The following is a 24,165-nucleotide window of genomic DNA, read 5'->3' as shown; positions in this document are numbered from 1 at the left end:
TTATATTAAAAATTTAGAAAATATTATTGACTTTTTTTTCATGAGCTAATATGCTAAAATGACTGACATCTGTTTCATTTGAGTAATAAATTAACTTTAATTAATTCGATTAAGAATTCACGTTGAATTTGACATCTAAATTTTCTAAATGTGGAAGAACCGCTCTTCATTATGCAGCAGAAAATAATAGTAAAGAAACAGAAGAAGTTCTTGTTTCACATGGTGCAAAAAATAATGTTCCTAAATGTTACACTTCCCTTTATTTTTCTAATATTTTCTAAGGTGAATTTCATTATAGAAATTTTTGTGTAACACTTCTCAATTTTTAAAATCATTTTTCCCTTCTTTTATATGATATAAATAAGTATATATCCTTTTGACACATATGAATTAAAAATCGAATTTTTCAAAATTATGGAAATGTATCAAAAGCTAAGCAGCATGGCTCATTCTTAAAAGTTGCCACATATACTATTACTTGTTGCTGATAATTCTCTAATATATGATTATTTTTGCTTTTAATACCAAACAGTATTTGAATCAAAAATAATCGTTTACTTCCATTTTTTAAGGTTTTGAGCAATTCTCTTCTTTTTGATATATGAAGCGACAAATATGTAGATAATGATATGAGCATTGTATGGTCATGTTATTTCATAAAAATATCTATTTTATCAAGAGAAAATAGACTTCAAAAATATCGAAAATTGAATAGTTGTAAACTTAGGTGGGGATACCTTTTCTCATTGATGAAATTTTTTTCTGTGTTATCTTTTCTTATGGAAATTAAATCTATTTCCTTGAATTTTTCTCAATTTTTTTTAATGTCGAATTTAGAATTTGAAGATCTCTCAGAAAAACAATCACCAGTAAAGTTACTACTGCAATTCAAACCCACAGATAAATATATTATACTATCAATGATTTTAACCACTGTTATCGTTTGGATTGGAGTTTTTATTTATAATTCTTCTGAAAATATTATGCTTTATGGAGATGGACCAATGATAATGCGCATTTCTAGATACAATTATGCATTCCCATCAAGAGATTTTGCAAATAAAACAGACGCATATGCACCAGAATACATTAATTCAATTCCTATAGGCGCACCAATACTATTTAAGTTATGCAGAATAGTTTGCCTCGGTTTTTGGTTGCCAGCTTCAATGGCATTTATTTTACTTACAAATTGCGTATGCGCATTGGCCTTTGAAAGGTTCTTAACATCATGGAACATAGTTCAATATCCAGTTACCACTGCTTGCTTGCTATCAATTTACCCAGCGTCATTCCTTATTAATCATTCTACGATTTCCACAGATAGTATTTACATGACATGCGTATTTTTAGCATTTATAGGCTACAAACTTCATGATACAAAACTTATGTTTAACTCAATTTTAGTTGCATCGTTTTTCGATAAACAAGCTATAGTTTTAGCGTTTTCGTTTTTCGTAGTCTTCTTTAAAAACGCACACTACGATAATGCATTTAAAATGCTATTTCCATATTTAATTTCTCTTGGTTTTCATAGCGTATTTCAATACTTTTATTCAAAAAGGATATTCGGATTATTTACAGCCGGCTTTTTGCATGATCCACAATTTAAATTCATTCCATTTGGATTTCTTATAAAATCAGCTTCATTTATTGGATCTCTTGAAGAATTTCATGTAAATTGGGGAGTTTTCGCTTCATGTGTAATAGGAACAGCATTCTTATCAAGATATTCTGTTGCTCTTCTGATATTCCAGATTGTTACTTTAGCTTTCCAATCAATGCATTACTCTTTGGACATTGGCCGATATTCGATAGTTTGTGATGTATTTTCCGTGCTCGTGGGATTCGATGCATTCATTAGCAGCATCAAATTCAAAAAAGTTATACCTGCATTTTCATTTTTCTTCTTCTTAATGGGTGCTACGTATAGTATTTACAGCATTGTAGGAAGAGGTCATATGAAAGTTCGCCAATTATGGTATGAAATTTAAGTTTCGTATCCTTATTTTTTGTTAATTATTTCTTTTCTTATTATAAATAGTATAAAGTATTCGTATTTAAAACAGTCACTTAATTTTTATAAAAATGGATTCACATATTAACAAGATTCTGATATCAATAATTTTCAGCATTATAAATCATAAATTTCTTTTAAAAAATTGATTAAAATGAAACCTAAGAAATAAATCTATTGAAAACATTAGATGTTACCTTTCAATTTCAATCAATCACCAGATAACAGTTCAGAAGTTGATTTGAATAGACTTGCGCTTTCTCATTAATAGCTTGATCCCTAATAACGAGACTAAAACAATTTTTTTGACAATTTTAATTTTTAGACTATTTATTAGGCTCTTGATTGCGGCTTATGAGGGGAGAATAATAAAGCTATCGGGTCATATGCATATAATAATAATAAAAATAAAATTTCTTTTTAAATTTAAATGTTTATTTCCTTACTGATTGCCATAGATAACGTAAACAGGGGAGGCTGGGTAAGGGCTGTTTGCAGGCTGTTGTTGTTGAGCGCGCTGTGGAGCAGCAGCTGGCTGTTGTGGGGCAGAGTTGTCATATGGGGAAACCATTGGCTGAGCAAAGTAATAAACAGGTCTTTGCTGCTGTGGCTGCTGCTGAGTAGCATTAACAACAGGTGGAATGGCTTCGTTGTCATTTACACGTTGTGCTCTGCATTTCTTAACAGCAGAAACAATTGCAACGATAAGTAACATCATGCCCATGCCAAGGAAGAAGGAAAGAGCACTCTGGAATGAGTCACAATGCTTTCTTCTGTAATTATGATTTCCATTATATTCGTATCCTTCTTCGTCATAGTTGTCGTGATGCTTATCGTTTGTATCTGGTGTTGGTGGTGGTGGAACTGGTGTTGTTTCTGGTTTTGGTGTTGGTTTTTCAGATGGTCTTGGTTTTGGTGTTTCAGATGGTGCTGGTGTTGGTGATGGAAGTGGAGCTGGGGCCTTCTTCTCAATCAAAGTGGCTCCGAACTTCTTACCTTGGATTTCGAAAACCATTGGTTTATGATAAACTGAGTTAGCATATGGGAATGCTCTGAATCTGATGTTGCCAGTACGGAGAGTCATATGTGGAATGTTGTCACTGATGGAGGTGAACATTGAGAATTTAGAGCTGCCAAACATTGTAAAGTATGTTTCGGCTTCGTAAGCGAGAGAAACAAACATTGGAGATCCCTCTGGTGCAAAGCCAACGGTCATTATTTGCTCAGTTAAATTTGAATATGATCTTGATATGTTAGCATCTGTATAAAGAATTGCCTTGGAATAAATTTGGGAATCTGATAAGAAGGTGACATAAGCTTCAAATTCTAAATCTTGTCTAGCATAAATGGAAGCTTTAACAGGTTTTTGTCCATTTCCTACTACACCATAAATATTTTCACTAAGGTATGTGTTCTTGCTGTCATCGTAATTAATTGTTATTGTAGCATCGACTGGTTTTGTTGGGAAAAATATTGTATGATTGTAAGAATTACCACTGGTCTCGATAGTTAATCTTTGACCTTTGAGGAGTTTCCTTTTGATATAACTATCCTCATTTACAATGAGATTTTGTAAAAGAGAAGTAGCTAGCGACATTAAAAAATTCTTATTTTGAATTAATCGTTGAAACCAATTTGGGATTATTTAGATTTTTTGAGGTTATAATGAATTATATGACATTAATATATAACAATCTATAAAAAATTTCTAGATATTGGAAATTGACTCGATGTGTGAATTTTTTCAATGAGATAAACCGCTTAATTTGAATCAAAAATTTTTATAATTTTATCCTTTTTATTGTAATTAAGTTAGAGACCTCGTTATCAAGAATTTGAAAAATTTTGAAATAAATTCATCAAAGATTTCGACCTCGGCCTTAGTGATATAAATATTTTAGGATCCTTGGTTACTGCAATCAAGTTTTTCTTGAAATTAATTTGAAAAATTCTTTTTTCAAAAGGTAACTAAACTCCTTTCGCCGATCCGATTTGCCCCATATTTAAAATATAGCTTGCATATGTAGAAGAAAAGCTAATTTTGAAGTACGCCCCAAATCCACCAACAGGATTTCGAGCTACTAAAAAGGTACTTTTAAATGTGATTTTTTTTATAAAAAATTAAATTTATTTTAAGATCAGACTAAAAACTAATTTTATGGAAAATCTATATCGACAAATTTATTACTTATTGGGTATATAGATTTTTTGATTATGGCGATTATGTCTGATATGCTTCCAATAAGCCAAAACACATTTCATACTGATTTCTATAAAAGGTATCTTTATTATAGAAGTGTAAGCTATATCTGTTTGTTTTTTTATTATAACAAATTCAAAATTCTCTTATAAGGATTAGATGAAATCTGTATTACTAAATCATTAGCTAAATGAAGGTTCAAATAGAAAGTAAATATCAATTTATATGATACTGAAACCAAATAGTTCTTTTAATAAAAGATAACACGCTGAAAATTATTGAGTATTTGCAAATCTCAAAAATCTATTGGTGAATTTGGCTCAACTTTTAAAATTATAACATCCATATCAAATCATAAAAGCAGACAAAAATTAAAGCCAAACCTATCGGCCAATTTTTTTTGATATTTTGATTTTTGAGGTATACTTTTAAAAGTGGATTTAAAGCACTTATGAAAAAACATTAACTTCTGTCGTTATGATTATTGATTTAGACAATAATGATTTTAATCTTTGATTATCAAAACACTAAAGTCATCTTTTTAACATTTGCTTGGTAGCATTAACTCAAGTCTAAAGTACTATTTTATGTGGCACTCTTAGAATTTTTGTATTCATTGTACACGCTGAAATAGTACCATTAAAGTTATGGCGGACTTTCAAAAAATAGTTTGGTCACCTTTTTTTTTCATAAAAAAAGATTCAATATGGCATATTTGCGGTAAAAAACTAATTAATTTCAATATCCAAATATCACTACAAAACAAATTTACAAAAAGGAAACAAAAAATCCGCTAAAACATTATATTGAGTCTGGTGGAGGTGGTGGAATAATCATTTGGAGGCGAAGGGTACTTGCATTCTTATAAATCCTACCTGCTTGAATCATTAATGGATTCTTCGGTTTGTTAATTTTTGGTTTAACAATAAGGTTCTGAGAACGAGTAAAAACATCAAGTCTATTGAGTTTGACATTCTCTTTTAATTCTTCACCTTGTGGCTCTGTCTTGAAAAATGGCATATCGAGTAATTGAGCACAAGTAGGTCTATTTCTTGGGTTTGGATCTAAGCACCTTTTAATTATATCGCGCAATTGTTCATCTCGAACGAGTAATTCATTAAACTGTCCGCTTTTGATTCGATGAATCAAACCATCAACATCTTGACAGAAAAATGGATATTTTTCTGTTGCAAAATAATAAAGAGTAACGCCTAAAGCCCATATATCTGCTACCATCGGATTGTATTTCTCATAATGGAAAATTTCTGGTGCCATAAATAATCTTGTACCTTTAAAATCTCCAGAAGTTGGATGCTGAGAGTAAATAGCTGATAACCCAAAATCACCAATTTTGACTCTTCCATACTGATCAATCATAAAATTCGATGGTTTTATGTCGCTATGAGCAATATTTCTGTCATGACATGCTTTAACTGCAGCAATTGTATCATAAACTATTTTGATATATTCTTCTCTATCAACTTTAGTCTTTTGTTTTATAATTTTTTGAAGATCTGAAGGGCAGTATTCCATAAGCATGTAAACATGATCATGAAAATGATAATACTTGTAGAGACTTACTATTCTTGCATCATCAAGACGAAGTAAACAGTCAATCTCTGATTGGTTAAATAATTCTTTGGGAATTTTTTTAAGAGCAAAATGATTGCAATATTGCTTATTATACACGTAAAAGATCGTTCCATACCCGCCCTTTGCGATGATCTTTTCAAAATGTAGATCCTGCTTAGCAAAGTATTCAACTTCCTTGCTGTGCATTTAATAATGAATAATTCGATTTTTGTTAGGAGTTCTGAATTATTTGAGAGGCACTATTAAAATAAGAAGATTTATTGTTTGACTTATGTACATTACATTAAATTTATTAATTAAATTGAGAAGGGACGAGTAGTTTTAAAAGTAGATATGATGTATAATATAAATCAAATGAAAATAGTATTGAAAGACTATCAAAAGCATTTGAATATAATGTTCTTGAATATTATTCCAGTTTTCAGAAATTTTGAATATTTATGGACACATAACTCTAGAAATTTCCAAATAATACGGGCATGCTTGTTGCATGCTAAGTAGTGTCAATGTGTAAACCTCTCAATTTTATCATCGGGGAAGCAACACAATTCCCTCAAAAATATTGAAAAATATAGAAAATAAAATGAATTAAGATGTACTTAAAATGAGAAATAGATTATGATATTAGATTTTAGAAAAAACAGACTTTTGATATAACTTTTGAGAATCTCATATAAAAAAAAGCATTTAAAAATAAATTTAAATATCTTATTTATTTTACTATTGTAAATATATTCTGAGATTTTTAGAAAAAAACACTTTTCATAAGTATTCAATATTTGAGAATACGCTCCAAAAAAGAATAGATTCTTTTATATTCGCTTATATAAAAGGAGACTCTCTATCAGATGCGAATGCATGAATTCAGCACCTCTGATAGAGAGTTTCCTCTTATATAAGCGGATCTTTTTCATGAGTTATTGTTAATATAAAAACATAAAAAGCTACCAATATGAGAAATTAAACCCTGCGAGGTGCCAGTCTAGAACTGGCACTTCGCAGGGTTTAATTTCTCTTGACAAATGACAAAACTTGTTCGCAATTGTGAACCATTGCGAGCAAGTTTGCCAGATATCTGGAAGGAATTGCTCCTTATGATATATGCATTGTAACTGTATATATCATAAAGAGCAATTCCTTCAATTAAACGCAAAAACTTTGGTGCAATCGTTGCTGATTGCACCAAAGTTTTCGAACTTTCCCGAGGGAATTGAAGGGTGAGAGGTATATAGTATGCCTATATGCCTCTCACCCTCCAATTCCTTCTCTGAAGCTGGGAAATTTTGTCCAAATGTTAAACTATTCAGACAAAATTTTCCAGCTTCAGAGAAGGAATAGGAGCCTACCAGGCACTGATATATAATCAGTGCTTTGTAGGCTCCTATTCCTAATAGAAAGTTCGAAAACTTTGGAGCATTTGATTATTGTATTTTGTCAAGAGAAATTAAACCCTGCGAAGTGCCAGTTCTAGACTGGCACCTCGCAGGGTTTAATTTCTCATATTGGTAGCTTTTTATGTTTTTATATTAACAATAACTCATGAAAAAGATCCGCTTATATAAGAGGAAACTCTCTATCAGAGGTGCTGAATTCATGCATTCGCATCTGATAGAGAGTCTCCTTTTATATAAGCGAATATAAAAGAATCTATTCTTTTTTGGAGCGTATTCTCAAATATTGAATACTTATGAAAAGTGTTTTTCCTAAAAATTTAATATAATGCTTAGCACAATATATAAAATTAAAATATCTATAATTATTTTCTATATCACACTTTTCATTACACCTTGAAAAGTCTTCTCAAACTCTATTTTTAATTATTTTTTAGATATATCTCAAGTGTGATTATTCAAAAACTCATATAGACTATATTTATTTTTTTCATTCAAAAAATTATATGAGAATCTCAAATTAACTTTCAAATTTTTTATTTTAAAAACATATTAATAATCATATTTTAAGATACTTTTCGCCCAAAAATAATCGTACTTCCTCGACGATTAAAAGGCTCTCAATTTCTATCATTGACACTACTTAGCATGCAACACTGCAAGTTCTTATGATATATTATTTGTCCTTCCCTTTCAATTTCAATATTTTAGAATTTGAATATGTACACCGTTAAATCCTTCAATTTCTTCAAATAATAAAATTTGAATCCCAATATACAAACAAATAATATAGTATATTTTCTCAATAATTATTGTTGTTGACACTTTTTGTAAATTTTTAACCTCTTTTTCGAATTCAAATTCTACGATATTTCGAATATTAGTTTCGAGTATTTTTACAGATAGTCACATTATAAAGCATAATTATCCTCTTAAAATAGTGGGTTTTCATTTAATTTTTAATTCAAGAATTTTGCACATAATAATTATCGAGGTGGCAGGATAATTTCCCAGTTCACAATACACCAGAAAACAAATTCCTCCAACAAATCAGGTTAATTTTAGATACATTCATATTTCTTTCTCTTCGAATTCGATTAAGGTGGAGATTTAGTATTATAAAAAGCATCACTGATCTATAAAACATAATCCTTTTTATATGTTCTGTATTATAAAGGCATACTTTCGCTGAATTTTGTCGACAGGGAATTTTGACGGGAAATTAATCGTAGTGATGCGCTTGATTAGAAGTGGCTCTAATGGATAGGCCAAAAGACATTACTATCCGGAGAGTTGACGAGCTTCCTGAAATGTACAGGGGAGTGTTCCCATTTGAAACCTTTAACGCGATCCAAAGCTCAGTCTTTGATCAAGTCATGAAATCAGACAAAAATATTATGTTAAGCGCTCCCACAGGCTGTGGAAAGACAGTAGTAGCCGAGTTAGCAATGATCAGTGCTGTGATGAAGTATAATTACCCTACATTAATGCTTTACGTATCGCCATTACGCGCTCTTTGCCAAGAGAAGGTCCGTGATTGGACAGAACGCCTTAACAAGTGTGGAATAGCTGTTCAAGAATACACTGGTGACTCCAATAACCAAATGCCTACGAATTTACAAACTCATCTCCTTCTTTGCACTACACCAGAGAAGATAGACCTTGCAACTAGGAACTGGAAGCAAAGATCAGATATCTTCATGCATGTGTCCGTCGTAATCATTGATGAAGTCCATACAATAGGAGATTCCCGCGGTGCCGTCCTCGAAGCCATGATTACTCGTCTCCTCCTCATAAGCGACAACAGCCAGAGCTTAGGAGGCATTCCAATTCGAGTAGTTGCTCTTTCTGCCACTGTTCCAAACTATCAAGATATCGCAAAGTGGATCAAAGCAGAAGACCCTGAGAAAACGAGGTTTGATGACTCGTTCCGTTCAACTCCGATCACGAGTCATGTCTTTGGATACAGATCTTGTGTCAATGATTGGATGTTCGAGAGTTCTTTGACATCGAAGATCTCCGCCATCATCAGACAGTATTCACAAGGCAAACCCACTCTAATTTTCTGCTGCACGAGGAAGAGTTGCGAGAAAACCGCAAATCAGCTGTTAATCGACATCCCGAACTTGCATGGAACAAAAGCAAATGTCCATGATAAGACTCTTGCCGATTTACTCTCCAGAGGAATCGGTTTCCACACTGCAGGATTAAGTAGTGATGATCGTGAAATTGTCGAAGATTTATTCATCAGAGGAGAGATCACCATTTTATGTGCGACATCAACATTGGCACAAGGAATCAATCTCCCTGCTGCTTTAGTCATCATCAAAGGAACGAAACATTATTCCGATGGATATCTGAATGACTACGATCACGCCCAACTCTTGCAGATGATGGGAAGAGCAGGACGTCCACAGTTCCATGATAAAGGAATCTGCGTAATCATGACAGAAACGAAATGTATCAAAGAATTTGAGTCTATCGTCAATAATTCGAGACCTGTTGAGAGCTGTTTGTTGTCTGCATTGACTGAACATATCAATGCTGAAATTGCTCTCGAAACGATCAAGAACATTGACGATGCAATCAAATGGATCAAGACAACGTTTTTGTACACAAGATTACCGCAAAACCCATTATACTATAAGGTAAAGAACCTTTTAGGTGTCGAAGATTTCCTCATGAAACACTGTAACGAAGCAATTGGAAATCTTGAGAAATGGGGATTCATCAATGTCGAAGATGGCTGCTATTTCATACAACCAACAGGCGCATTGTGTAGTAAATACGGTCTACAAGTTGGAACAATGCGTCTTTACTCCGAATCATTTCCAATATTAAATTTGGAAACAGCTTTGAATGTATTGTGCAAAGCTGAGGAGTTCAATGACATAGTCGTCAGACAAGAAGACCGCCAGAAAATGAGATTGATGGCTGCTGATTCATCGTTAAGATTCCCATCAGTTTCCATTGATGATCCTTCATTCTTTACATCTCAAAACAAATGTTTCCTTATGATCCAAATTGCCCTTTCAAAGGGTAAAATCGAAGATTGGTCACTTGCGCAAGAATACAACAAAATCAAGAGAACAGCTGATAGAATGCTCATGGCATTATATCTTTTAGCTGTTGAAAAGAAGGAATTAAAGTCTTCTTTCTTTTCTTTGCTTTTGATGAAATGTATTTTTGCAGGAATGTGGGAAACAGAGAAACAAAGATTGACACAACAAGTGAAAGGTATCGGAGAAGTCAATGCAAAGAAACTTTTCTCTGCTGGTTTGACAGATTTCGATAAACTTCGTGATTCTCATGTCAGATTTATCGAAAGAGCAACAAATCACAGACCAGGATGGGGAACAACCATTGCAGAATCAATCAGTCGCCTTCCTTTCTATTCCATTGAAGTGTTAAGTTCTCCAGAGAAAATCCAAGTCATCGTGACAAATCAATCATCAAAAGATCCGACATTTGGACACCATGGCGTTGAAATTCTTGTTGGCATGGACAATTACTTGTTGACGAGAAAGCATTACAGAGTAACTGCGCATCAAACAATGTCAATGTTCTGCAACATTGGAATTTTGAATCCAAATGACATCGAAGTTTACGTTGTCGATCGAGAAATTGTCGGTGTTGATCTAATCCAGAAGGGATTAATCAAAAAACAACAACCGACAATAACTGATATCTTGCAGAAGACATCGATTGTTCCGCCAACATCACAAACAAGAGTTGTAGATATCCCGGATCAGTCCGAAATTGTTGTTTGGCAGATGAAAGCAAACAAAGCCATTGAAACAATTTCTACAACTGAAGGTGAAGCAAGAAATGAAGGAATGATGTCGGTCCAAGAAAGTAAGAATGAAGAAATGAACGAACCATCGCCTCCTGTTCAAACTTCTTTCATCAGCTCTGATGATGAGCATTGGGAGAGATTTCAATTTGATGACTTATAACTTATATAATTTTAATTTAAAAAATTTAATTAATCTTAAACTATACATTTCATTTTTAATATGTAATCGTGTTTCTTTTCGTGATTTTTATGGAATGTTTTTCAAAATGATGAGAAAAAATTCGATTTTCGAACTTTTACATATGATAAAATTAAAAGGTTTCTTCTAAATAGCATAATTTTTGGATGCTTGGCTTCCAAATTATGATTAATTTGTGATGATATCGTTAATCAAAAACAACTAAATGGATACATTTAAGCATGAAATTTTGTATTGTTTCTCATAATGAAAACTCTTTGCGGTCCTTGCCATCTCAACTACGAGTAGATATAATTTCAAATTTTTTTTTCCTCAAATAACAAAGAATTCTATGAAATCATATATTTTGCATGAAGTTAATTAAGGAGGAATCAATTTAAATCTATAATATTCTTAATGATGTATAAAAGACATCGATTGTATTGATTGCCATCATAAGAATTAATATTTAAATGTGAAAATGTACTTAAATGATCAAGTACAACTTATAACTAGAGCGAACAATGCATGAATGTCTGAAAAATAATATCAATTATTCTCTTATTTCGGAGATAAGGAAATTTGACACAAATATGAGTAGGAGGGATTCCAGTTGTTAATGTGGATTGCACTCAATAAGAAATAATAAAAAGAGAAAAAAAGCCAGTATTTCTAATATATCTAACAACGCTAAATTTACATAACAGAAAAACAGCTCAAACATACTGTGGCATGAACTGAGGAAAATAATATACGCTTAAAGCTTCAACGGGTGGGTAGAAAACTCGTTGGCTTACAGGTTTTTGTACTCTGTTCCTAAGTACAGTATACCAGCGGTTCTTGACTGCGCAGCTAGTTCTTCCAGGGAGCTTAGCTGCTATAGCTGTCCAGTGGTTTCCGATCTTTTGACGTTCGAGAACTATTAATTCGTCTTCCCACTTTTGGAAAGGTGCTTTATTGACATCTGGGCAGAGTCTAAAGAGCCATCTTTCACGGCATTGTTTTGGTGTTCTACCTGGTACAAACTTTGAAATTTCTTCCCAGGAGATAGGCTGTTTCATGACAGATACAGCCTTTCTAAGTAATTCGTCTTCACTTGGTGACCATAAACCCTTGAGTTGGTCAACTTTGAGATCAACTTTTTCTTCGAACTCGATTGGGGACCTTGGGATGTTCTGATCAAAGAGATTCATGGTGGTAGATGGGAGCTCGAGCTCAAAGATGCTTGGGATCTTTTGGGTGCACATGTGTTGCATAGTTATTTGATTTTTTGAAAAACCGTTCTAGCCGAAAAAAATCAAACTAAATTGAATGCGATTTTTGAATGGTGGTGGCGGTTTTGAGGCGGTTGCTCTCAAAAATGAACCTTGTATTCAAAAATGAACCTTGTATTCAAAAATCACTTCGATAATCTTCTCAATTTAAAAAAAACAAAGTTAGAACTTTTAGTTCAAAACGTGGAGATAAATAGATATCTTACAATATTGCTAAAACTTATTCAAAAATTGAAAGATATGTTTATAGTTTCTGAATCATTGGAATCAAATGGATTTTGATTAAAAATAGAATTACAATAATGTAGAGATCAATATATTCTTGATTTTTTTGACATCTTACTTATTTCTGAAGATTTTTGTGAGTATCTGAAATTTTGTCTGATACTTTAAATAAATAAATAAATTAATGGGTGTTACAGTATTGGGAATTTGTAATTCAATTTATAAGTTTTTAGGCTTGATTCCATGTAAACGAATTTTGAAAAGATTGTATACTATTCATCACAAAAATCCAACCAATTTTTCAATGTTTAATTCAAAAAGAGATGGGGCCGATATTTTAGAATGCATTAACATAGATGATACTAAATTCTAACATAATTCTACGAAAATTCAGATATATTGATCGTTGAAATAAACAAAGGTATTGAGTTTTATAACTCTAATTAGTTTAAATAAATCTATTAATGTAGGAAATTAAGATATATAAAATATTTCTTCTTTCTACGATCTCATCAGATTTTAGAGGGAATTCTTTTTGAATTGACTCACAAAAGTACAAATTATTGAATACTCTATATTCGGTCATTAAGACTATTTCATGTACGCTATACACTGTTCCAATATTTCAACAAAATAAGCCTAAATAAATACAAACTTTCAAATATTTTATCACCATTTTATTTAGTGAAGTTTACAAAGTAATGAACGTTATTGTTGATCATTTATTGAAATATATAATTTTCCTGCACCGCCAAATATAAAAACAGTTTAACTTCTTTTCAATTATTGAGTGTCTGTTTCAAAAAAATTCACTTTCATAAAACCGCTGAATGTACTTTATATGCTGTACTATACTTCACTATTATTATTTTATAATTTTTTTCTACTTTATTTTCATAAAAAAATAATTCAATCTAAGAATTATAGTTCAATATCTATTTAAAATTAGATGTGGATTTAAAATATAACTTTTTTAAATTTTGATTTCAATTGCCCTGAAACCTACAATTATCATAATTCATAAATTAATTATCACTAATCATTCTATTTTTATTTTATAAGTAATCAAATTTGTTCTCTCAATATAATTTCAATTCAATTCTTTTTTCCCAATTAAAGCCCCCTTAATTAAACTTATCTTCCTGCATGTTTCCATATACAAGAATCATATTTAATTTATCAAATTCTTTTTTCACGCCCTTCATCCAAACTCTCGTATCCAAAGAGTATTGAAGTTCTGCAATATATACTCAATAGCTATTGAATGGTATCGATTAATTTTCAAACTACATATTAATTTTTCATTTTCTTTCATTCTCTAATTTTATATCTGAGATGAATTTAGTCTTCTTTGTATATTTTGCAAGTACTTATTATGTGTGCATTATTTTCAATTATTTTATCAAATACGAAGTTGTTATGATTTATTCGGAAAAATTTGTAATTTTCATAAGAAGAAATATTTCTTAGCCATAAGTAAATCATTTCGGATTGATATTCAGTGTCAAAACTAGGTGAATATGCGTAATCTCATAAAAAATGCTCAAAGTCTTTAAACAACGAGATAACTGAAGATAAAATAGTAAATCATAATTATAGTCATATTAATTGATTGATCCGAACTCTTTATTCATATGACGAATCCGGGAGTTCGCGTCGTTCTCTCGGATCCGTGCTGTGAAGATTACTTTCCGACAGACATATTAGATGTTCAAGAAACACTACAAAATTATGTAATAGAAATGGGAGAAAATCTTAGACAAACGAATAAATTTTCCGAAGAATATACTTATAATTTAAGTGAATCTGTAATTGATAACGCATTAATTTATGGAGTAATACTAAGCTCCAAAATTGGCGATATAAATGGAAAATTCACTCTAGAAAATGCCATTCTTTCATTAACTCCTCATTTCAATAAAAAGCAAGTTAATTTGAAATTCAAGCCAACTCAAACAGGGCTATGCAGAGGTGAAATTATTGCAGTTAGTGGCAAGTATTCGAACGGAAATGTTTATGTTGATCAAGTTTTTACCAATTGTAGAAAGAAGAATCCAGAAAGCATACCCGAAACATTTAACTCAACGATACTAGTTTGTACTGGACCATATATTAACGATTCTCTTGATCAAATAATTTTATTAAATCATAAGTTGGTACAGATCAACCCAGATTTCACAATATTTTTAGGTCCCTTCTTGACTGAAGATTGCTCTATCATCATGAATTTTGGCAAAGAAGGGCCGTGTTACGATGCAGATACATTGACCGAAGAAGTAATACAAATTCTTTCTCAAAATCTAAAGAATTCCGTATTTATACCAAGTCCAGATGATATTAGTGGCTTGAAAATTATTCCTGGCCCTCGCATTTCAGATGGCGGTCTGACATATAGCTGCACTGGCAATCCATGCCAAATCCGATATGGACCAATTGATATATATTCAATTGCTTTTCAGTCAATGGATTATTTGATTGAAAATTGTTGCAGCAAAACTCCAGAAGAAGGAATACTTGCCAAGCAATGCAGCGGATATCCATCAGTGCATCCGTATATTCAATACAATAATATTTCTGATCTTAAGGCTAAAAGATCTCCACATCTTTTTATTTATTCGGGAAATCAAGAACATTTAGAATGGAACGGAACTACAAGTATTGGGACCCCGTCATTTCTAAAATCAAATAAAATTACCCTTTGTCAATTTAAAGACGGAAAACTTGATATTCAATTTGTTTAAAAATAAATCTATTTTGTTGTTTTTTTCTTATACATACCACAATCTATATTTAGTTCTTTCTATCGTGTAAATACGTTATAAATAATAAAATAACCTTTTTAATTAAACAACCATATAACAATATAATAATCATGTGGATGATTGTTTAAATTTCTTCTGCTGGCTGATCAGAGTTTTCCTCTAATTTAGTTCTATTTGACTTAGACTTAGAATGTTTCTTTCTATGGATAATAAGAACTACAAGGATTACAATGATACAAACAACGAGGACTCCACAAACGACACCTATAATAATTGATGTTTTGTCGGCGCCGGATTTTTCAGTGCCGTTTTCAATGGAATCATCTGATTTTCCTCCTCCGCTATTTGGTGTTGGAGTTGTCTTATTTTCGCCAGTTGTTTCATTTTTACCGGTTGGATCATTATCACCTGTTGTTTCGTTTTTATCCGTTGGATCAATAACTTCTGTTCTCTTAGTTGCGCAAGTTTCTTGATTGCCAGTTGGTTCTGACACTGGAGGAATGACTTCTCCCTTGAATTTGATGATAACTGATCTATATTGATTTGAAGATGATACTTCAAATCTTCCATCATCCAACTTTGTGCATATAACTCCATCACCTTGTTTTGTATTGCAAGATGCATCAGAATCTTTCATTCTAATATAATACTTTGTGTTAGCATTCATAGAATTAACGAAATTTGCGTAACAATTGGATCCATCATTCTTGCAATATACAGCAAAATATGTAAAATCATTTTTTTCAACTCTGCTGTCTCCATTTGCCATATAAGTTGCGCCTTCAAATATGTTCTTGAACAATGTTCCATATCTTCCATAAGATGAATCAAGATAGGTATATAAAACAGAGTAATTTTGCCAAATGTTTTCTGCTGTTCTATATTTGATACCTGTAACCATTGCGCCAACGACTGGAGCTGTGCACATCCAATCTTCTCTTAAATCTGAACCTAATTCATCCATTAAAGAAATAACCTTTGAACCAAGAGAAAATCTGGTGTTCCAAAGGCCAACTTTATCTGGATCTTGGAAAATTGTATATTGCTCTAATCTCTTGTGCTTGTAGAGAACAGAGCCAATGAACTGTGCACTTTGTGGGTAAACTTTGTGGGACTCAACAATGAAGCCTTTTGGAGAATCATTTTGCAATTTGTTCAAAATCTTGAACATACCGCAATAGGAATTGATGTATTCTTTATCGCCATTATCGGTATATAATACATATGGAGAAACTGTCTTAATAATATCATGAGAGAGGCCAAAACTTGCAAATGTTTGATCAAATTTTCGAATTGCTACGCCATCATAGCAAATTGTCTTCTTCTTTTCATAATAGTTCTTTAGCTGGTTTGTAATAACCTCATCCGATAAAATAACGGGGCACAAAAGATAATCATTTTCTTGAACTCCTGTAAGTTGGCCGGATGAGTCTCGTATACCATACTTCTTAACTAATTTGCATTCTTCTTCGGTATCAGGGCAGTTCTGATCAAAGGATGTAGTACTTAATGTCTTAGTAATCTTGATGAAGGATGGATCAATTTCATTGAAGTTTAATGTTCCTTCAACAGTTTTTTGTGGTGTTGATGATTCCCAAATCAATTTTGCTCCATATTTGTTAACGATATCTGATTCATGAGTTCCCCATTCATTGGTATCTGCATTTACTGCGATCGATGCTTTTCCATAAGGATTTACTCCATATAATTCTGGGAATGCTTTATGCCAAATCTCCACAGCGTCGAGATATGATTTTGGAGATGCTTCGATCACAATATATGAGATTTCTAGATCTTCAAGTGGCTTTATATTCAAAGTTAATGATGACGTAACCGGACCATTATTGCCTTGGGAAATTTCAGATACTGTCCAATCAATAAAGAAATCTTTCTTAAATACATCAACACCAATGATATACTGGTCATTTGCAATAATTGGAGAGAGGAGCTTCAATTCTTCTGATCCTGAAAGCTTCTCTGTATACTTTCTTTGGATAGAAGAGAGTTTGTGGCTGTTGGGTAAGACCTTAGTTGATAAACCTTTAATCTTTTCATTCTCTTTGTACAACTTGAGAGAAGCTCTGTAGGCTGTTACTCCATTTTGGGTTTGGATAGGAGTTTTCTTACCAGTTGGCAATCTTTCTGTTCTTGTATCACTTTCCATATAGTTTGGAATAGGTTCAAGAGCAAGGCCTGTTCTAATAGGAATAATTGATACATTTTTGAAAACGGAATTGGTGGAATAAGGATGAATATAAGTCCTCACATGGATGTCACCTTTGTATGGCTTTCCATTGTTGTATGTGAGCATACTCACCCAACCATCTAATTGGTTCGCATTAATATATTTTTGAATAGATATTCCAGAAGGAGTGGAAATATCAAATAAGCATCTTCCTCCACCAGTGACCTTACATCTGAATGCAAATTCGGTGATATAGTCTTCATCAATTAAAGGATCAGGTTGACGAGTATATTCGAAATATCCAAAGCATTTTTCATCATTATCGTTATCATTATCTTGTATCTTGGCGCATTTGTAACCTTGGGCTGTGTCATCCCAATGACATCCAGGATCTTCGTTGTTACATTTTGGATCCTCAGGACTGGCGTTATTGTGGAAATCATTAATTGAAAACACCTTCCAAAACTTACCTTTTGGTGAGACATTTCCAAAGAGCAGAGGTCTGCCTAAGGCAAAAAGAGCTACAAACATTTTGAAATGATAAGTTTTCATAAGTTTATGCCGTACCTTGAATAACCGGCGAACCATTCAATTGGTCATAGACCAATTTGAGATACCCTTTTCAGAGGAATCTAAAATGTTGTTTATATGGTTATTTATATATTTTTAATCATTTTTCTAAATAAAATCATAAGTTCTCAATTTTTCTTCATAACGATTCTTATAAATTTTAATGTTTTTACTATGAGTGCTAAATATTATTAATTACTAAATGATTTTAAAAAGAAAAAACATGTTTTTACTTTGTACGTTAACATACGTTAATATCACTTCGGCTATGGATAGAGGCCAACAGCGCCTTATTAATGAGAAAAGCATTAGCCTCTTATCAATGAGATGGAAGTGTATTCGTGGATTACAATTGTGAATTCAGATACACTTCCTTCTCAAAAAATGCAATCAAATTTGTATTGAATTGCATTTTTTGAATACATGCTATTGGCAGTTGGGGTTTTTAGTGCATTTATATTATATTGGTACTAAGGCTTTTGGAAAATTTACAAAATATATTTAATATTTTGTAAATGTTATCGGTTCTTACGCTTTTGGAAGGAGGGATGGTATTTTTGGAGCATTTATATTACATTGGTACTAAGGCTTTTGGAAAATTTACAAAATAAATTTAATATTTTGTAAATGTTATCGGTTCTTACGCTTCCTCTCTTCATCAAGATGCTTCCTCACTCCATCATGCATCCATCATGCAGCTTCCTCTCTTCATCAAGGTGCTTCCTCTCTTGATCAAGATGCTTCCTCTCTTCATCAAGATGCTTCCTCTCTTGATCAAGGTGCTTCCTCTCTTCATCATGCAGCTTCCTCTCTTCTTCAAAGTGCTTCCTCTCTTCAACAAAGTGCTTCCTCTCTTCATCATGCAGCTTCCTCACTACATCATGCAGCTTCCTCTCTTCAACAAAGTGCTTCCTCTCTTCTTCAAAGTACTTCCTCTCTTCATCAAGATGCTTCCTCTCTTCAACAAAGTGCTTCCTCTCTTCAAAAAAGTACTTCCTCTCTTGATCAAGGTGCTTCCTCTCTTCATCAAGATACTTCCTCTCTTCTTCAAAGTACTTCCTCTCTTGATCAAGGTGCTTCCTCTCTTCATCATGCAGCTTCCTCTCTTCTTCAAAGTGCTTCCTCTCTTCAACAAAGTGCTTCCTCTCTTCATCATGCAGCTTCCTCTCTTCAACAAAGTGCTTCCTCTCTTCATCATGCAGCTTCCTCTCTAAATCAAAGTGCTTCCTCTCTTCAACAAAGTGCTTCCTCTCTTCTTCAAAGTGCTTCCTCTCTTCATCATGCAGCTTCCTCACTACATCATGCAGCTTCCTCTCTTCAACAAAGTGCTTCCTCTCTTCTTCAAAGTACTTCCTCTCTTGATCAAGGTGCTTCCTCTCTTCATCAAGATGCTTCCTCACTCCATTATGCAGCTGCTTCTTTTCTTCATCAATCCTCTCTCACCTGGAGCTCCTCAGCTTTATATCATTTTAATTGGATTTTTTGAAATCCACCTGCAGTAGGATAAAGGAGATGTAACTCACGACTAAGAACCTGGCCATATGCTCCATTCCAGGCCAAAACAGATTGCATAGCCACAAACAGATTGAAATACCAATCCTGTTGCTGCATGGGGGCGTCCATATTCCATTTGAGACTTGCATCATCACATTTGGATCTGTAAGGACTTTGTCGTTGACAAAATTGGGCCTTGCAGGAGGAACTCTCCATTTGCTACAATGTATCTGGAAGCAAGAGGTTTGTTCATATCCAATGGATAGATTCCTGTTGCTTTAAAAGCATTTTCGATGTTTGTAGCTGTGCAAGACACACTACATGCATCAAGGAAGCTGCGAACCATGATATAGCGCAGTTCTCTGGCGTTCCATACATAATTGATCACCATATGCCCTTGCTGATCGTACCGGATAGTCGCCATATCAAACAACTTCTTGAATTGGCCTTCAAGGGAGAAAAAATCCCAACATCAAAAGGTTGTAAGATATGAGATGTATGGCCTGGGAGAACAAGAAGCTCGATATTGAAGGCGCTCAAGAGGCGAACGGCCAAGAAAGATAGCCTGGATGGATGACCATCTACAATTAGGAGAAAAGGTACCTGGCATCAACACATCTCATTTGAGACTTTTCTCCTGTACTTTGCAGATGAACATGATACAGTATACCATAAAAAGGTATTTGTTCATCCATCCACTCTCGGAGCGAACAAAAAAGGCGTCCAGATCTTCCAATTCCGCATCAAGGGTCTTCTTTTGTGGAAGTATCACCATTGGCTTCATAGTTGTACCATCTGCAAAGATGGTAACAGACCCCTGTAAGATGTGGAAGCTGAGACTTTTCAGCGCGAACTGTGCGATTCCGGCCAGCAGTAAAGAACTTTATAGCGACGTTTGGAATAGAGCATTGTCTCGTCCATATTCGCATAAACTTCTTCCTGCGGGCAAAGTATCTATGCTTGGAGAGGAAAAATTGGCGATATGGTTTGCGTCACAGGTAGAGCGTCGGAGCATATCAATAGTTGGGAGCTCAACAATCCGAATTGACAATCTTGTGGCGATATGATTAAGCCAGCCACGGGATGGCGATGGGCAGTAATCATCGAGCTTCGCTAGAAGATGCGGGCATCTTGCAGCGATTAAGTACCTGCGCCCGCAAATTTTAATCTCCTATTTTGTAATTCCGTACAGACAGCAATGGCCATTGATGTTGTAATACAGTTCAAGTCGTCTGCCATCTCTTGAACAAGTTTTTTGAACTGCATTTCATCTGGTAGTGACAAAAGGGTCATACCACCCCCTGACTGACCTTTTGTCCATGAACGACAAGTAGCAGTGCGCATGATTGCGCGTGCTACTGTCGTCTTTGAAATTGAGTAAACATTCCGTATTTGTTGATAAGACTCGCCATTTACTCTTCGATAGAGTAAATCGAGTTGCATCTGGGTCAATAGCCCAAGATTTTTATAGTTTTCTAATTCTGCAAACTCGGGAATTCGTGTTCTTGGTTGCATTTTTTTTAAACGGGAACTTCACAAATTTGGTTCATGGCCATAAAAACTCATTCAATTTTTCTGAGATTTTTTTTCGTCACTCACTCAAAACGCAGAGGACCATTCTTCTCAAAATTGAATTATTTTCTCAAATATTGAGTGAGTAAAATGGGCACGTTGTGTAAATTAGTTAGTATACAAGTCATGGGTACGGCGGCACTGCGTTCCACCTTACCCAATATTTGTGAATTTGACACTTTACAAAGCCGCCAACCACTTCACTAACGAACTCACTAATGTAAAAAATAAACGTTCTCACTAACGACTTCACTAATGTTCTCATAAATTTTCCTCAATATCTTCATCATCAGTGTTAACCCTATTGTAGTCATACTTGAAGCCATAAACTTTCTTTAACTTCTTAACGTACAATTTACATAACTTACCTTCGTCATCGTATGGTTTAATGATAATACTATTTCTATCTTTATACACAGTCAATGAAAAGTCAACTGGTCTCGGATGTATTTGAAAGAACATGTTATGCTCAGGAAGGAAGAATAAATGTTTAAATGTATGTTTGTTATACTGTGGAATTCGAATGAGTTGCTTTTGTTCTGTCATTTACATCCAAATAAAAATTTTCAGTAAAATAAAAAATAAACTTAAAAATTAATGATATCACCACCCTCACACGTATGAAAACATAGCACAAAAATAAATTTAGGTGAAGTGGTGAGATCTCACCTGTTTTTTCACCCTGTTGAATTCATTGCTTTATAACTCTCTTCCTTGGTTTCTTTTTAGTTGCTTTCTTCACGTCTGTCTCCAACTTGACTGTCTTTCTTCTTCGTCCGTAATGATACCAGTTACTTCCACCAGTCAATGGGTCAAATGGTCTTTCGTAAGGGTTTCCATACATTCCATAGGGACCATACGGAAGAACTACTGGTGGAGAAGAAACATTTTCTCTAGTTCCATCGAATCTATTTAAATGCATTGTTTCCACCTTTCATCTGGTCATTAAAGTCTTTTGCGTGTTTTGCAAACTCATCGTCCTTTCCTAAAGCATTTCTTGACTCAGTCGCAACCAAATTGGATGCTTATTTATGAGCCCTATTTTATTTAATCTTAACTTCTTTGCAACCCAGCCTCCAATCTTCCCTTATTTGCATCTAATGTCTTCGAAACCCTTCCTCCACTCATTTTATTTACTGCGTCATAAGCTCCAAGTGCTTTTGCTCCAAATGCTAATGCTTTTGTTCCCATTGCGCCTAAAGCTGCCCAAGCTACCATTTACACCATATTAAAATCATCTCTCTTCAATATTATCTCATAAAAGTTCTCGTTACTGGAGAAAGTCAATGAAACATAAGCGTTCTCAGGGCTTCGCCCTCACAGCTTTGCGGTCTATCTAACTTATTTCTTATATCATCTATACGCTTCAAAATGTCTGAACAATTGCTAACATCTTCTACAACAGTTATTTCATCATGAATGACCTTCAAGAACAAAGCTCATTTAATATGCTATTAAAATCATCTCAATAATGAGTCCATCCTTTCCGTCTTTGGGTAGCACAACATCTTTCATTGAAGAAGGTTCGACAAGTCTTATGTTAAACTTACTGACAAAGTTTGTTATACTATAATGCTTCGGCGGCGAATACATGTAGTTTGAAGACATAATATAGATTCTTCAGCAAATTCACTTATACTGGATTTTATAACAATGTTTTCACGAGACCAAATGCCACCAATTGAAAAACTTGTAAGCAATCCTGCTGAACCTTCAACTGTAAACGTCGATGGTAACATTCCACGAAGGTCACTTATTGACATCGTTGAGTCACTGTATTTAAATATTTTCTTAAAGCAATTGTCATTATCTAACCATGCAATAGCTTTGAAGTTTTCATTCGAATATACATCTGCTTCATTAAATGTAAAACCTGACTTCTTTGCAGAGACGACTTTAAAATCTATTGAGTTTGTTTCAAAATTATATGCTATGGTAACTTCTGAAGGTAATGGATGTCCTTCCGCAGTAAGTTGTTCTCTCACTACCGTTTGAAGCTTTGTATTAAAAACTTTCATGTCATCTCCTGTATCTAAGTTCACATACACAGCAACAGGGAAACTATCTTGCTTCTTTGTTTCATCATTATATCTCAAAACATTAAAGTTCTTCAATAATATTGTTCTTCCTGCTGGAATACTTCTAACTTGTCTGATTTCAATAGCTTTCTCACCTCCTACATACTCTACCTAGTGTCTTGGATATTCATAAGTATACTGACTTTCTTGAATTTTGGTAGGTTTCATCATACGTGTTCATAGTATATCTTTATACTCTTGTCAGTTAGACTCGGTGCTATGTTCTGAATATTTCTGACTTGCATTTTTAATGGAGATAAAATGAAGCATTTAATACATGACGTAGATGAAGACATGAATGAAACTACAGACAAACTTAACTCTTCTCTTATTCTTCCTTTCAGCAAAGATTATGAGTTCTGTTCAAATGGTGTGTATTTCTATTATGGAAAGATGGGTTCAGGTAAGACATTTAACCTCATTCGTCATATACTCATAACAGAACGTTTAGGAAATGACTCATATTATGACCAAATCATTATATCAGCAACTTCAGACTCTATGGACTCAACAGCGAAAACATTTATGTCAAAAGTTCAAGCCTCTGTCGTTAAAGTTCCAGACAGTGAACTCATTGAATTTCTTCAACGTTACATTCGACGTAAGAGGAAATATTATGCCATCGTTGAATTTATACAGTCAGGAATGCAAAAGACTTCAGAAGAGATGGAAAGAATTATTGACAAACACCACTTACGTCAGTACTCAGGAGTTTACGATATGAAACGACTGACAAACTACATTCTATCAAAACTTTCAAAATACCCCTTCAAAAAATATCCATCAAACACTTTATTAGTTTGTGACGACTTCGCTGGTAAAGGTTTAGT

The 24,165-nt window shown here is 33.5% G+C and overlaps 10 protein-coding genes and 1 pseudogene across 11 annotated transcripts, besides 3 other annotated features; 4 read left to right on the top strand and 7 right to left on the bottom strand.

The window, feature by feature from the left end:
• Nucleotides 1-836: 836 nt before the first annotated feature.
• On the top strand, nucleotides 837-2,051 carry TVAGG3_0936570 (uncharacterized protein; the record flags this gene model as incomplete). Its single annotated transcript, XM_001329437.1, has 1 exon — nucleotides 984-1,994. The coding sequence occupies one exon, from the start codon at nucleotides 984-986 to the stop codon at nucleotides 1,992-1,994; it is 1,011 nt and encodes a 336-aa protein (XP_001329472.1).
• Nucleotides 2,052-2,436: 385 nt separating this feature from the next.
• Nucleotides 2,437-3,614, bottom strand: TVAGG3_0936560 (uncharacterized protein; the record flags this gene model as incomplete). Its single annotated transcript, XM_001329438.2, has 1 exon — nucleotides 2,460-3,614. One exon carries the CDS (start codon nucleotides 3,612-3,614, stop codon nucleotides 2,460-2,462), a length of 1,155 nt encoding a protein of 384 aa, XP_001329473.1.
• A 363-nt stretch (nucleotides 3,615-3,977) lies between these two features.
• Nucleotides 3,978-4,899: a mobile genetic element.
• A 119-nt stretch (nucleotides 4,900-5,018) lies between these two features.
• TVAGG3_0936540 (protein serine/threonine kinase protein) lies at nucleotides 5,019-5,996 on the bottom strand (the record flags this gene model as incomplete). Its single annotated transcript, XM_001329439.1, has 1 exon — nucleotides 5,019-5,996. The coding sequence occupies one exon, from the start codon at nucleotides 5,994-5,996 to the stop codon at nucleotides 5,019-5,021; it is 978 nt and encodes a 325-aa protein (XP_001329474.1).
• An 840-nt stretch (nucleotides 5,997-6,836) lies between these two features.
• Nucleotides 6,837-7,226: a mobile genetic element.
• A 1,234-nt stretch (nucleotides 7,227-8,460) lies between these two features.
• Nucleotides 8,461-11,157, top strand: TVAGG3_0936520 (helicase MER3; the record flags this gene model as incomplete). Its single annotated transcript, XM_001329441.1, has 1 exon — nucleotides 8,461-11,157. One exon carries the CDS (start codon nucleotides 8,461-8,463, stop codon nucleotides 11,155-11,157), a length of 2,697 nt encoding a protein of 898 aa, XP_001329476.1.
• A 687-nt stretch (nucleotides 11,158-11,844) lies between these two features.
• On the bottom strand, nucleotides 11,845-12,440 carry TVAGG3_0936510 (RNA polymerase II transcription regulator recruiting protein; the record flags this gene model as incomplete). The annotated part of the gene is made up of 1 exon (XM_001329442.1): nucleotides 11,892-12,431. One exon carries the CDS (start codon nucleotides 12,429-12,431, stop codon nucleotides 11,892-11,894), a length of 540 nt encoding a protein of 179 aa, XP_001329477.1.
• A 1,788-nt stretch (nucleotides 12,441-14,228) lies between these two features.
• On the top strand, nucleotides 14,229-15,439 carry TVAGG3_0936500 (DNA polymerase 2 alpha 70 kDa subunit family; the record flags this gene model as incomplete). Its single annotated transcript, XM_001329443.2, has 1 exon — nucleotides 14,309-15,415. One exon carries the CDS (start codon nucleotides 14,309-14,311, stop codon nucleotides 15,413-15,415), a length of 1,107 nt encoding a protein of 368 aa, XP_001329478.1.
• Nucleotides 15,440-15,560: 121 nt separating this feature from the next.
• On the bottom strand, nucleotides 15,561-16,013 carry TVAGG3_0936490 (uncharacterized protein; the record flags this gene model as incomplete). Its single annotated transcript, XM_001329444.2, has 1 exon — nucleotides 15,561-16,013. One exon carries the CDS (start codon nucleotides 16,011-16,013, stop codon nucleotides 15,561-15,563), a length of 453 nt encoding a protein of 150 aa, XP_001329479.2.
• Nucleotides 16,014-18,883: 2,870 nt separating this feature from the next.
• Nucleotides 18,884-19,405, top strand: TVAGG3_0936480 (SLEI family protein family; the record flags this gene model as incomplete). Its single annotated transcript, XM_001329445.1, has 1 exon — nucleotides 18,884-19,405. The coding sequence occupies one exon, from the start codon at nucleotides 18,884-18,886 to the stop codon at nucleotides 19,403-19,405; it is 522 nt and encodes a 173-aa protein (XP_001329480.1).
• Nucleotides 19,406-20,879: 1,474 nt separating this feature from the next.
• Nucleotides 20,880-21,200, bottom strand: TVAGG3_0936470 (DDE endonuclease family; the record flags this gene model as incomplete). Its single annotated transcript, XM_051252783.1, has 1 exon — nucleotides 20,880-21,200. A coding segment is annotated over one exon (321 nt), but the record flags the coding sequence as incomplete, so codon positions are not given.
• A 236-nt stretch (nucleotides 21,201-21,436) lies between these two features.
• Nucleotides 21,437-24,165: part of a mobile genetic element that runs on past the window's edge.
• On the bottom strand, nucleotides 21,949-22,101 carry TVAGG3_0936460 (protein of unknown function, DUF4107 family; the record flags this gene model as incomplete). Its single annotated transcript, XM_001292165.2, has 1 exon — nucleotides 21,949-22,101. One exon carries the CDS (start codon nucleotides 22,099-22,101, stop codon nucleotides 21,949-21,951), a length of 153 nt encoding a protein of 50 aa, XP_001292166.2.
• Nucleotides 22,701-23,020, bottom strand: TVAGG3_0936450 (annotated as a pseudogene). Its single transcript has one exon. A coding segment is annotated over exon 1 (320 nt).

This window comes from Trichomonas vaginalis, chromosome I (assembly GCF_026262505.1).
Source record: "Trichomonas vaginalis G3 chromosome I, whole genome shotgun sequence".
Taxonomy (NCBI): domain Eukaryota; phylum Parabasalia; order Trichomonadida; family Trichomonadidae; genus Trichomonas; species Trichomonas vaginalis.
This window is presented reverse-complemented; position numbering and strand designations above follow the sequence as displayed.